The sequence below is a fragment of the Ipomoea triloba genome, chromosome 11 (genome assembly GCF_003576645.1).
Source record: "Ipomoea triloba cultivar NCNSP0323 chromosome 11, ASM357664v1".
Lineage (NCBI taxonomy): Eukaryota > Viridiplantae > Streptophyta > Magnoliopsida > Solanales > Convolvulaceae > Ipomoea > Ipomoea triloba.
Genome location: NC_044926.1, coordinates 2,441,253 through 2,454,586, shown reverse-complemented (window position 1 = coordinate 2,454,586; position 13,334 = coordinate 2,441,253). Strand labels below are relative to the sequence as shown.

Sequence of the window (13,334 nt, the reverse complement as noted above, 5' to 3'; positions counted from 1 at the left end):
CACCACACCGGGCATGAATCCCACATTTTTAAATTAATGTTTTCTTGTGTGATATTATATTCACACTCGAGTCTTTGTTGTTACTCGCACTCAAACCCCTATTGAGTGTAGAAAAAACGTTATTTACAATCTTTTGACGTGAACGCTAAAATGGATGAATACTAGAGCGTCATTATAAGAACCGCTGAACCAGAAATGGAAACCTACAGTTATGACTTATGTGATACAGCGAATCAGCGATACCCAATAATGTTATCTGCATATATATACACGTGAAGTGGGTGGGCTGTGCCGTTTTGGCGCTGCACTTTGTTGGTTACAACAAAAATTCTTTCAAGAACAGAGAAATCGCGATTGCAGATCCAACTACCGCGACGTGTATTCTTTCGCACTTTTTTCATCTTCTACTATTAATTGTGGGATTTCACCTGCTTTCCTGATTGGGTTGCACGTTAGGTATACTTTTTCTGCTTTTCTCAGAGTTTTTTTCCCTTTTTTTTTGGCCTTCTATAAGTTCTAACTCTTGATCTTCATTCCTATAATCCTATCCATCCATTTCTCGATTCTTTCCCTTCACAAGAAGGCACAGACACACCAATGTACCCCTACCCCACTTCTAAGATCAGCAAAGCCGTATCGAGTTTGATGTCGGTGCTTGGTTTTTGAGGTTCCATTGAGGGTTGGATTCTATTCAAGCTGGAACAGTGTACAATTTGGAGGAAGGAGATCTGGGTGTCCTTCAAAATCTGTTTTTTTCATCTGGGATTCTTACATTTTAGGAAGATAAAGAGACCCGGTGTAAAAAGACTCAGTCTTGGTAATCTATCTGGATCAGTTTTTTTGTTTTTGTTTTGAAAGCATCAGTTTCTTTGATTTGGTGCTCTAAAGTTACCATCTTGGTACCTATGGTTGCCACATGTCAATTTTATGGTTAAATCACGGAGAAGCAAAATGCTAGCAAGAAATGGGATGTTTTACCCCATTATTGTGTTTGCAGCATTTCTTGCTTTTATATACTTGACTTTTGGGGATTTGTGGGTGAGTTCTCCTGAAGAGACTTTAAAATTGAGTTTTGTGGAGAGGAATGGGACTCAGTTCTATGCTGATGGCCAAGTGTTCTATGTTAATGGGTGGAATTCTTACTGGTTTATGGAGCATGCTGTGGATGTGGGTAGAAGACCAAGGGTTAGGACCATGCTTCAAGCTGCTGCTAAGATGGGTCTGACTGTGTGCAGAACTTGGGCCTTCAATGATGGTGCTTACAATGCTCTGCAGATTTCTCCTGGCAAATTTGATGAAAGAGTGTTTAGGGTAAGAGGATTTGCTTTCAATATTCCTTCCTGTTATTATTATGTCTTTCAGTTTAATACTCTAACCAGTTCTTAGGAATTATAGCCTGCACGAGTAGTTCAGTTTGTTCTTGGGTGACAGAATGTGGGCATGACACAGAATTGAGCCCCGAGAGTCACACTCAATTTGGTGGGCTCATTGTTGACTGGTTCTCTCACCTATTGGGCTGCTGAGTTACCAATTTGCCGACAGGCCGGGGTGTGGGGGCCCGGAGCGAGGGATTTTCCCTTTTGTGGGCAAGTTCTTAGGAATTGTGATATTTAATAATTATCATGCTTATCTTGTCCTTTGAATAACTTCCAAGTCCTATGTAGCTAACTTGAGGAGTTGAGGGTTATTAACATGAAGTGTAAAGCTAATTTCTCATCCCTCCAATTTCTGTTCATCCTCAAAACACCAAGCTGCCAGCTTCTCTTACCAAAATGTTCTCAGATAGATAACATATTCCAGAAATGTTGTCCCGGATTATATGCATTTCAGAGAAGCTTCACAAGTTTTATACATTACGTACTATTTGTTTTCCACTACTTGAACTTTTCACTTACTGCACACATGACTAATGGCAGGCCTTAGACCTTGTAATAGCGGAAGCCAGAAGACATGGAATTAGGCTGATACTCTGCTTGGTTAATAATCTCAAAGCGTACGGTGGAAAGACTCAGTATGTCAAATGGGCGTGGCAAGAAGGTATTGGTTTAAGCTCTTCCAATGATTCGTTCTTCTATGACCCGAACATCCGACGTTATTTCAAGAACTATGTGAAGGTAATCCTTTTGTGTTTTCATTTGTCTTGTTCTCTCAATTGCTTTCATCTATACGTGTTTCAGCTTCTTTCTTTGTGTACGAGAGTAATTAATAAGGTGTGCATCAAATGTTGTTACACCGTCAACTCTCATCCTATTATTTGTAATATAGCGCCATAAATTGCTAATTAATATTAATATATATTTGCTGTTTGGTTCTTTTCTCAATCACCTCTTTGTCACGATTGCGTACTGTAAAACAATTCCGGGTTGGTTAGGATGCATACAGTTTTGTTTATATTTAGATACGCTCGTTTCTTGTATTAATGCATGTTTCTACATGAGGAGTTGAGGATTGCCTTGTTCTCATGCATTTTTTTTGGTTCACAGACAGTTCTTACAAGGAAGAACACAGTTACTGGACTCGAATACAGGGATGATCCCACGATCTTTGCCTGGGAATTGATTAACGAACCTAGGTGCATGACGGATCCTACAGGTGACACCCTCCAAGTAAGTTTTGGCCTCTATCCCCATTGCAATTAAAAGAGAGATTTGAGAATCTGGATTGAATTTTACGCTAGTTTTGAATCAGAACAATTGGGGCCATACTATATTAACCACACCCCAGTAGCACGATGAGTTCTATCGTGATTGGAATAAATTTTAATTTGTGGTGCTCCATAGGACAGGATTCCACTCCTATAGTATTTGCCCGCTAGCTATTAGAGTGTTACTAGATGGTTGGAAAATTCAGTTTTGCAGTTTTTTTTGTAAATGATTCTAATTGCTGTGTCAACTACACTGTCCATATCTGACATATTCCTCCCCACCCCCGAAAAAGGAAACAGAACCCCAAAGTTGTCATCCCTTATTCCCTTTGAGCTCTGGCCACTCGGTTGTGAAATTCAACATGTGATTATGTAAACAAAGTTTTGTATGCTGGAATTTTAGACTTCCATTGAATTAGCTCTGGTCTATTTTTTAGCGTCTATTAGCACACAAGTTTCTTCCTTAGCTTTGAGGGTGTATTTCATTGTTTTTGCATGTTCAAGTTCATTAAATCTTCGAGAAAGACTATTCTTCTTGTGCCATTTTGCGTGGATACGAATTAATTGTATGTGCTAGATTTGCAGGTCTGGATTGAAGAAATGTCATCTTTTGTGAAATCAATCGACAGGAATCATCTGCTGACCGTGGGCCTTGAAGGCTTTTATGGTCCAAAAGATCCCAAAAGATTGAAAATTAATCCAGAATTATGGGCTGCTGATCTCGGGTCTGACTTCATTCGGAATTCAAATCTCTCGACCATAGATTTTGCCTCTGTTCATGTATACCCGGATCATTGGTGAGCTTATTACTGCCTTCCTCGTAACAATGAGCATATGCTACCAATCCGATATATGAAATTTTAGAAAAGCGTGACTGTTACTTTGTTGTTGATAGTTTCTTCATTTCCGATGCACAACGCCTTTTACGTGCAGTATATGCATTGCCCTCGTGAAATTGATGATAATAATTGCTTGGAATAAACATTTGTTTCGTTTTCCCCCTTTCCCTTTGGCCTTCTGAAACACGAGTTCACGAGAATTTGGTTCTTATGCTAGGTTTAAGAATCAAACTTTTCAAGACAAATTGAAGTTTGCGAGGAAGTGGATCCTATCTCACATCGAAGATGGCGAGAGGGTACTGAAAAAGCCTATCATGTTCACCGAATTCGGATTGGCAGGCGAAAACAAGGAAGTTGAGCCATACCAACGCGACAGATTCTTCAAGCTGATTCTCGAGATCATGTACAAGTCTGCAAAACACAACAAATCCGGAGCAGGGTCCGTCTTCTGGCAGTTCCTCGTGGAAAGGATGGAAGAGTACAACGACGAGTTTGGCATCGTTCCTTGGGAGAGGCCATCGACCTATAATCTCATCACCAACCACTCGTGTAGGCTTGCCAGAGTTCAAGGCGTGCTGCCTTCTCAGCAGGAACATTTGAAAAGCTTCTGTTTCAAGACACAATAATCTTGTGAGTTTGTTTGTTTAGGGCAGAAAATGATCAGAGGTTCATACTGTCATTATATATAGGTAAAAGAGAAATTTGGTTAGTTTGTTTTTGGTTTATGCTTGTGTTTTGAGGTTGAGGTTTGTCCTAGGTTATAGGCCACTGTTTTGTACCATGGAGATTTGGCATTTGCAGATTTGTGCAGAATGCACCCATGGCAAGTTGTCATACAATGCAGCTGTAAAACTACTACCCTTTTCTTACAATTCAATAATATTCAATTTGCAATATTACCAATTAAGAAATCTATTACTCTTTTATTATCGGAAAGTCTACTGTGCCGACCAACATTAGTGCTAATAATACAAAATACAATCTCGAAAGGATGGTAGAATAGGTAGAACATCACTCTCGTATCAAAATGTTATGAGTTTGATTCTTGTCAATGCTCTCTCAGTCAAGCAGAATTTTCCTAGTGTGGTTTACCTCTTTTATGTGGCTTGCGGATTATTATTTTACATGAGCAAGGTTTACGTACTCTCGCCATCTAAAAAAAAAATTGTGTGTAATTTTATTCTAATTTAAATATAGTAGTATATTATTGTAATCTTGAATTAGTTGATGCTTAATTTTGGGTAATTCACTATTGTCAACATAATAATTCATTATGTTCATACCCAACAAACAAAATTTTTAAAAATATGTAACAAATTCAAAGGTTTTATAATATTTTTTTCCTGCATTATTTGAATTCAAATCATGGCGTAGGGATTCTGGAAATTGTGTTTGTAGTATCTTCAGAATGTATGATATATATATATATAATCAAATGACACAACATATGAAAATCTGATTGTTTTGTTAATGTTTGGTACTTTAATTTATTCTCCTTCTCCATTTTATTCACTTATTTCTTCAAATGTTTTTCATGGTTCATTCATGCTAGGGCGATATCTTAGTAAGAAAATATTTAATTTGTGAAAATTAAATTACGGAGTAGATTTCTTATAAAATATTTTATGCCAACTAAAATTAATCTAATCCAATTTAAATTATATACCCTCACGTAGACTAAGTCAAAATTAAGAATTTTATGTCCATCACTAAAGTTTTAAATCATTTTCATCAAATAAAATACGAAGCCCAGTCAATAATCAAAACTTGTACGTCTAGTCAAGATTTTATACATTTATAATTTCAAATTATTATTATTATTATTATATACTATTGAGAATAAAATATTTAAAAGAGAAAATGACAATTTAGTCCATTAATTATACTTTGAGCATCCCAAATAAGATTTTCTGGTCAGTTTTTAAGGAAGAAAAAAATCATACTATGGTTTTTACTTTTTACACTAATGGGAAGACTCTTTTTAATATAATTTTTTAAATGCAAATTAAGATTTTTTGTGAGCCCATGTAAAAAGAGAAAATGAGAAAAGGCAGCTCAGATATGCGCGTGTGATGCAATATTCATGCCTAATAGGCACATAACTATATGCTTATTATTCTTAAAAAATATTTTGTCAATTTTTTTTCCCTCCATCCCCTCTCTCCTAATTAGCATCTAAAAAAACTACAATTATTGAGGTTGCTCTTATATTGTAGACTCGGTGCGTAAAATGAACACCTCTCGTAGCCCACATGCGAAACGCACTAGAGTTGTTTTTTATAATCTCAAAAAAAAAAAAAAAAAAAAAAAGGAAACTAGCATGTTGCATTTAGATTTGATTTTTTTATGTGTCAAAATGATATTTTGTTAGATCACGTTGGAGGAGTGGAGAGAGAAAGGAAAAAAGAAGAAATAAGAAAAAAGTAGTCAGTTTTGTTGTAATGTGGGTGCGTCAAATGCTGTCAGGTCACGTTGGAGGTGTAGAGAGAAAACAGAAAATAAAACAATAAATAAGAAAAAATCAGTCAGTTTTGTTGTGACGTGGTGGGTGAAATGCACACCTTTTGTTGCCACACCAGAAACGCATTGGAGTTGTTTTTTCTAATCTCCAAAAAAGTTAGTTGCCCGCACGTGAAATGCACTGGAGTTGTTTTTTCTAATCTCAAAATAAAATTTTTAAAAAATAGAAAAAAAGCTAGTATGTTACATTTAGATTTGATTTTTTTAATGTGTCAAAACGATATTTTTGTCAAATCACGTTAGAGGGGTGAAAAGAGAAAGAGTAAAAAAAAATGAAAAAAAAAATCAGTTCTGTTGTGACACTGGTGCATAAAATGTTGTCAGGTCACGTTGGAAGTGTGGAGAGAGAAAGAAAAAAAAAAACAAAAAATAGAAAAAAAAAACAGTCAGTTTTGTTGTGATGTCGGTGCGTAAAATGCACACCTTTCGTTGCCTACATATGAATCGCATTTGAGTTTTTTTGTAATGAAAAAAAAAACTAGTATGTTACATTAAGATTTTATTTATTTATTTTTTTTGGGTGTCAATTGTCAGATCACTTGGGGGAGGGGGGGGGGGTCAACAAAAAAAAAAAGGAAANGGGGGGGGGGGGGGGGGGTCAACAAAAAAAAAAAGGAAAAGCGTAGTTAGTTTTGTTGTAACGCCGATGCATGAAAAACTGTCAGCTCACCTTACAGAGATAAAGGGAAAAAAACAAAAATAGGGGGAAAAAAAAAGATGCCAATTTTGTTGTGACATTGGTGTGTGAAATGTACACCTGTTGCCCACACACGAAACGCATTAGAATTGTTTTTTCTAATTTTTTTTTTGAAAAAAGAAAAACTAGTATTTTGCATTAGGATTTGATTTTTTTTCCCTTTTCCATAGTCTCTCTCAAGTCTCACCCACATAAGATGAATGGCATAAAAAATCGAGAAAATTTTCATTGATAGGGATTCTTTAAAATATTAGTTGAAATGGAACACATCTTTTCATTCTCCATCAAGACGAATCATGTTTTTGTTGACAATTTCAATCCACCATGCGGATATCCACTTGAATCCATCCCGCATGAATCTTATATTTTGGGTGATAGTGAATGTGGGTCTTAATAAAATATTAACCCCGCAGTGGATCAAAATGGATTATGATTTTATGCACAAATTCTGCATTAGAACCTCACCCGATCCACCATGTGTATGTGACCCCGCGTGCGTGTATGTGTATATATATATATAAGTAAAATAAGTGTTAGTATGTAGTTAATTATAAAAGTTTTTGGAACGTTTACTAACTTTTTTATGGTATATTATTTTTAGTTTTAAACTAACAAGTTTATTTTTAAAAAATTAATAATTTAATTATTATATTTGAATAGTTCTGTTACTTTATGTTTTAATATAACTAGTGAATTTTATTATGGAGTATTTTATTACGTGTAAGTAGTTTTAATATTATTTTTAAATTTTGTAATAAGATAAAAAGTAGTGGATACACGTGGGCACCTGCACCCAGTGAGGTGGGGTGAGTTGAGAAAATGTAAAGTTTGCCCGATGATGAATATAGTCCTCGATCTATTGTAATCCAATAATCCATAATAAACACACCGATTTATAAATTTTAAGATAATTATATTCTTAGGCTTGAGCTCGAACCTCTAATTAAATTAAAAGGGCCCCACATTATCTCATCAACGCAAATTAAATTTTATTCACAGTAAGAAATTTCAGTGAAGGGCAAAAAATATAAATTTTCTTTAAATATCTATGACGATATCCAATCACTTAAACCCTTGTTTGAATCCTTATTTCTATCCGTCCAACTTACTAAAATTATATATAATTATTTATGATACGGAATTTATATAAATTGATATTGTAAATTTCTAGTTTCCAAATATTAATTTTTGTTAATAAAAAAAAACAACATTCATTCTTAAATGGTGTTTGGTCGAAGGTACAACTGTTCATCTTAGATTAACGTTTTAAAACCACAAAGATGTGATGGGTGTCGTAGATTTCCAAACAGTCCTCAACGACCCCATTTTGACCCTCTTTTAGCTTCCTCCAACCCCCAGTTTTGCAGAGAGAGAGAGAGAGAGAGATCATATTGACTAATCAACTGTTTTAGTTATAGAGAGAGAATAGTTATAGAGAGAGAAAGTGCGTTCTTATAGCACAGCTTGACTGACTAGAGCACTTGCCGGCCTCCATTTCTCTCTCTTTCTCTCTCTCTTCTCGCCGTGAATTTTATACCATAAGTATGCATTCATTATCTTGAAGTCATTACCTTTTACAGGGTATAAGCGTGTTGAACAGTCAAAGGCACTACCGCATATTGTTTCTATTAAAAAAAGGGCAAGTTTTATATTCTTCCATTTCGGTTCCAACAACAGCTGGAGTTTCGCAGGAGCAGATGAAACAGTTGGGGAGATCCGAGGAGGTTGATTGATTGAGGTTTTGGGTTTATGAGAATAAGGTCTGGGATTGTTTATTTGGGTTGAATTTTGTGGAAAGGTGGAATCTTTTTTGGTTTTGGTTCTTGCATGGACCACAGCTTGTGAATTGAGCTTCTGGGTATTTACTGTTGGTTGTGAATTATGATTCTTTTTGTGTGTTTTTGGAGTTTTATGATCTGAAAGTACTGAATTGCTGTGTTCTTTAATTGGGATTTTGGTATTTTGGTATTCTGGCATGAGTTCTGATTGTTTGATGTTTTGTTTCAATGGAGCTTCTGAAAATAGGAGTGATTGAGAAGCCTAGTCTTGTGGGGTTGTGTTGATTTGAGGGTTTTGATTGGATTCTTAGTGAGTTTAGAATGGGTTGCATCTGTGGGAAAGCTTCCCCTTCTGTCAAAGATAGGGCAGGGGATGAAAAGAAGAGAGAATCCATCAAAGGATCATCGGAATCAGCCTCGAAACGGGCTCTCTCTTCCAGGAGAGAAGAGAGCTTCAGGGTGAAAGAGAAGAAGGGAAAGGGTGATGCAAGGAGTGGATTGATTGATAAGAAGGCTAATGGTTCTAGAAGAGTGAGGGATGATAACTTTGAGTTGATCAATAAGAGTTCTGAAGTTATTTTCACTTGTAGTCCTGGATGTGGGAATGTTTCCAAGGCCACAGAAGCCGAGTTGGTTGCTGCAGGCTGGCCCGCTTGGTTTGCTGCGGTTGCTGGTGAGGCTATACTTGGATGGGTTCCTCGTAAAGCTGATACTTTCGAGAAATTGGATAAGGTAGCCCTCCGGTCTCGGGCACAATTTATTTAGTTTATGCAGTTTGTGCTATGCTCGTTCATGCCATCCTGAGTCTTTCATTTAATCTTGTGACTGATACCATGTTGTCCTATTATATGTGCTTGATTTTCAATACCACAATCAAACTGCTCTACTCTAGAATTTTCACAAGTCTGATAGTTTATCATGAGAACAAAATTCTTGAAATCATTCTCTTTATGCAAGAAATTTAGGTTTTTCTGTTCCACACCTTTGATGCTTGTAGTTCGGCTTAGAAGAAAATCATAACCCTAATGTGTAAAGGAAAAAGCTAAAAAAGTTGTCATTGCAGGAAAAAATAGTCTGTCATATTTGTTTGTTAACTAGAAGCCTCCCGAGTCCATGCCCTTACCGAACTGTATATTGACTCTGATTTAATAGAATTTTGCTATTTGAAATCAAAGTTTTAAATTCTCTTTATGTGTCAAAACCATTTTGAATATTACTTAGAGGCTTAGAGCTACTTATTAGTTTTTATTTTGGGGTGGGGATGTGGGATTAATATAAGCTACAAATAACCATAGATAATTTTCTCAATTGATTGTTTTCGTTGTTGTGAGATGGAGCTTTAATTTATTCTTGCAGATTGGCCAAGGAACTTATAGCAGTGTGTACAAAGCTCGTGACCTGATACATGATAAAGTTGTAGCATTGAAAAGAGTTAGGTTTGATAGTGCTGATCCCGAAAGTGTCAAGTTTATGGCAAGGGAGATCCTCATTTTACGAAGACTTGATCACCCGAATATAATAAAATTGGAAGGCTTGGTCACCTCAAGATCATCTTCTAGCTTGTATCTTGTTTTCGAGTATATGGAACATGACCTCACTGGATTGGCATCCCTTCCCGGTGGCAAGTTTACCGAACCTCAGGTAAATGCCTTTGTGCTCTTACTCTTCTATGGCTCTTATTTGAGTGATCAGGGAAACCCACAACCACTATCTGAGTGTCTGTACTGGGTAAACCCTGCCTTGTGATTCTAGCCGGCAAAGGACCACAATGAGGTAAACCAGTCTAGGTTGCCCATAGGTGACCGACTCAAACCAAGAAGGCCAATAGACCGCTCTTGTTGGGAGTCGAGCTTGTAACCTTATGGTTACTAAGTCAACATCCCGACCAACTTGGCTAGGGTTTCATCAAAATGATTATTTCCTTCTCCCTAACTTTGTGGCTTACTATGAGCCTTAATTCTCATTTCTTTCTGTTTGTTGTAGGTCAAATGTTACATGCAACAGCTACTGAGTGGACTTGATCATTGCCACAGTCACGGTGTTCTACACAGGGATATAAAGGGTTCAAATCTTCTAATTGACAATCAGGGAATCTTAAAAATTGCGGATTTTGGGTTAGCAACATTTTATGATCCCAAGCAAAACGTTCCACTAACAAGCCGTGTTGTGACTCTGTGGTATCGACCACCAGAACTTTTACTCGGAGCAACCCACTATGGAGTTGGAATAGACCTGTGGAGTACTGGTTGCATACTCGGAGAATTATACGCAGGCAAGCCAATCATGCCCGGTAGAACTGAGGTACGTGCAATAACTTGTGTTTATCATTTCAGCATGACTACATCTATGCTACACTTTGTTGTGTAGTGCTGCAGTTATAGTGTGTGTTTCTCGGGCTTCAAATGTAACTTTGCCTTGTAGGTAGAGCAATTGCATAAAATTTTTAAGCTTTGTGGTTCGCCATCTGAAGATTATTGGAAGAAAGCAAAACTACCTCATTCGACGGTGTTCAGGCCAATACAGCCTTATAGACGGCGTATTGTCGAGTCGTTTAAGGATCTTCCTGCTGTTGCTGTGGAGCTTATGGATTCCTTACTTTCTATAGATCCTGAACATAGAGGATCTGCAAGAGTTGCTCTAAAGAGTGATGTAAGTTTCTCTTAGCCACGAAGCTTTTAGCATCATTGAGTACGGTTCGATAATTTGTATTGCCTCTTTTTGAGAGGGGGCGGGGGATATGACAAGGGAAACCCGCTCCCGCTACCCGAGGATGTGCACTCGGTAAACCCCCCGCCTTGTGATCCTAGTCGGCAAAGGACCACAAGGAGGTAAACCAACCTAGGTTGCCCATAACTGACCGGCTCAAACCAAGAAGACCAATAGGCCACTCCCGCCAGAATTCAAACTTGTAGTTACCAAGTCAACAGGCTAACCAACCTAGCTAGGGTTGCCCCCTTTTTTCTTTGTTGTAATTTAAAATTATTGTTTCCTGTTTAACACTACTCTTTGACAGTTCTTCACAACAAAGCCATTTGCTTGCGATCCTTCCAGTTTACCAAAATACCCTCCCAGCAAGGAAATTGATGCAAAATTGCGTGAAGAGGAACATAGAAGGTAATTCTGTTAACATTTCAAAAATGCAGTTCTTGGTTTTAATAGTGACCTTGCACCTCAATTTAAAATTCCCCGATACAGTACATAGTAAAGTGAATAACTTGAGCATCAAAAGTTTATTATATGTTGTCTTTCTCGCTTACAAAACATAAAACATAATTTGCATACTGTTTGAAATAATTACTGTAGGCAAGGAGTTGGAGCTAAGGACCAGCCGAAAGAACCTCGAGGAGCTCCAGCACTTGATGCAAACACTGAGATAGCTAGGTCTTTGCAGGTATATAATTGGAGGGTTATTTTGTATTCTTGAATTAGAACCATGGAAATTTTTCGATTTGTGCTTGCTTTCTTTTACGGTGGTTATAACTGCTACTTATTGCAGAGGAGGAAGGAAAATTCTAAGAGCCGAAGCGAGCAGTTCAACAACCCACATAAAGCTGCCTCTGGGTTTACTATTGATCCACCGAGACCATCACGAGCTATAAACGAACCAATCAAGAATCACTCGGATCATTTTCCGCCAATAATTTCTCATTCGGGGCCTTTAGCTCCACGAATCGATTGGGCAAAATCTGCAAAGCGATATGATGATATCTCCATTGGCTCTAGCAGGGCCGACCTGTCAATATTATCCAGGTCCGTTTTTCCTGGAGACTCGCAAGATAGATGTTCTGCTTCTCAGCTCGATCCATCGAACCAAATGGAAATGCCGGTGGAGTTGCTTGAAGCGGCCGTGAGGAGACAGGACCAAAGGCATTATGTGCAGAAGTTTGGTGGTTCTCGTCACGGTGGAAATGGACGGTCCAATGCCAAAGAAACCGCTCAGGTTAGTTTCCCTCTTTTTTTTTCACCTTATTTCACTCGAGGATAAGTGTAGTTAAACTACGTTAATGTTACAACCAGAGTCGAGAATGGAAAACAGAAAACATGTTTAATTTACATTCCCGGGAATCAATAATGCCTTAGAACATGATTAACTCACCACTAGCAAATTGCTATCGATTTTCCTCTCCAACATGCTTTCATTTGTGTAGCAGGGCCATGACTCAAACGGAAACAACATTCATTTTTCGGGCCCATTACTCGTTCCATCCAGCAAAGTGGATCAGTTGCTGAAGGACCATGATCGTCGTATCCAGGAAGCTGCGAGGCGTTCTAGGATCGAGAAGGCAAGACTCGATAGAGCCCGGGCTCAAGAAATGCAAAGAAAAGCAAATTCTATATACAACTCAAGTGTGGGAGCAAGGTAGATTAGCAAGATATATACATAGCTCAAGGAGAGACAGGGAGAGAGAGAGAGAGAGAGAGAGTTCTGTAAAAATTAGTCTTATGTATAGTTCTTGGGTAAGGGGTGACTCATCAAATTGTCAATCTCTTCATCTTCATCCTCTCTGCATCTAAGAGGAAATATAAATCAATATTTTGATATGAACACAACACTAGAGGCATATTTATATACCCATCTATGCCCCACTCCCCCTCCCACTCCCTTTTTTACTGGTTGTTTTGTTGATGTTTACTCTATCACTCTATTGCCTCAAATTTCTATGTTGATGGGGAACATGACTGGTAAAAAATTGGCTATTTGTCACATTTAATTTACCCACTTTGTGACTCTAAGACTTTCAGTCTCCCGTTATGGGGATGAAGACCTTCGTCTCCATTGCCCGGGAAACGGCCGGACAAGTCTCCATGGCCCGGGAAACGGTTGGAGACAATCGTCTCTGACCAGCATTTTTTTT

At 37.7% G+C, this 13,334-nt stretch overlaps 2 protein-coding genes across 4 annotated transcripts; both read left to right on the top strand.

Moving 5' to 3' along the window:
• Positions 1-195: 195 nt before the first annotated feature.
• LOC115997099 (mannan endo-1,4-beta-mannosidase 2-like) lies at positions 196-4,394 on the top strand. 2 transcript variants are annotated; one of them, XM_031236584.1, is made up of 6 exons: positions 196-456; positions 584-1,311; positions 1,917-2,114; positions 2,484-2,606; positions 3,230-3,441; positions 3,701-4,394. In XM_031236584.1, exons 2-6 carry the CDS (start codon positions 928-930, stop codon positions 4,107-4,109), a joined length of 1,326 nt encoding a protein of 441 aa, XP_031092444.1. In that variant the 5' UTR covers positions 196-456; positions 584-927; the 3' UTR covers positions 4,110-4,394. The 2 variants fall into 2 exon arrangements, with proteins under 2 accessions (XP_031092444.1, XP_031092443.1); XM_031236583.1 differs by having other exon boundaries at positions 581-1,311.
• Positions 4,395-8,083: 3,689 nt separating this feature from the next.
• Positions 8,084-13,050, top strand: LOC116033990 (probable serine/threonine-protein kinase At1g54610). 2 transcript variants are annotated; one of them, XM_031276548.1, is made up of 8 exons: positions 8,084-9,210; positions 9,835-10,119; positions 10,462-10,779; positions 10,900-11,127; positions 11,492-11,592; positions 11,782-11,869; positions 11,975-12,418; positions 12,630-13,050. In XM_031276548.1, the coding sequence occupies exons 1-8, from the start codon at positions 8,800-8,802 to the stop codon at positions 12,840-12,842; spliced, it is 2,088 nt and encodes a 695-aa protein (XP_031132408.1). In that variant the 5' UTR covers positions 8,084-8,799; the 3' UTR covers positions 12,843-13,050. The 2 variants fall into 2 exon arrangements, with proteins under 2 accessions (XP_031132408.1, XP_031132407.1); XM_031276547.1 differs by having other exon boundaries at positions 8,800-9,210; positions 12,627-13,050.
• The last annotated feature ends 284 nt before the right edge of the window (positions 13,051-13,334 follow it).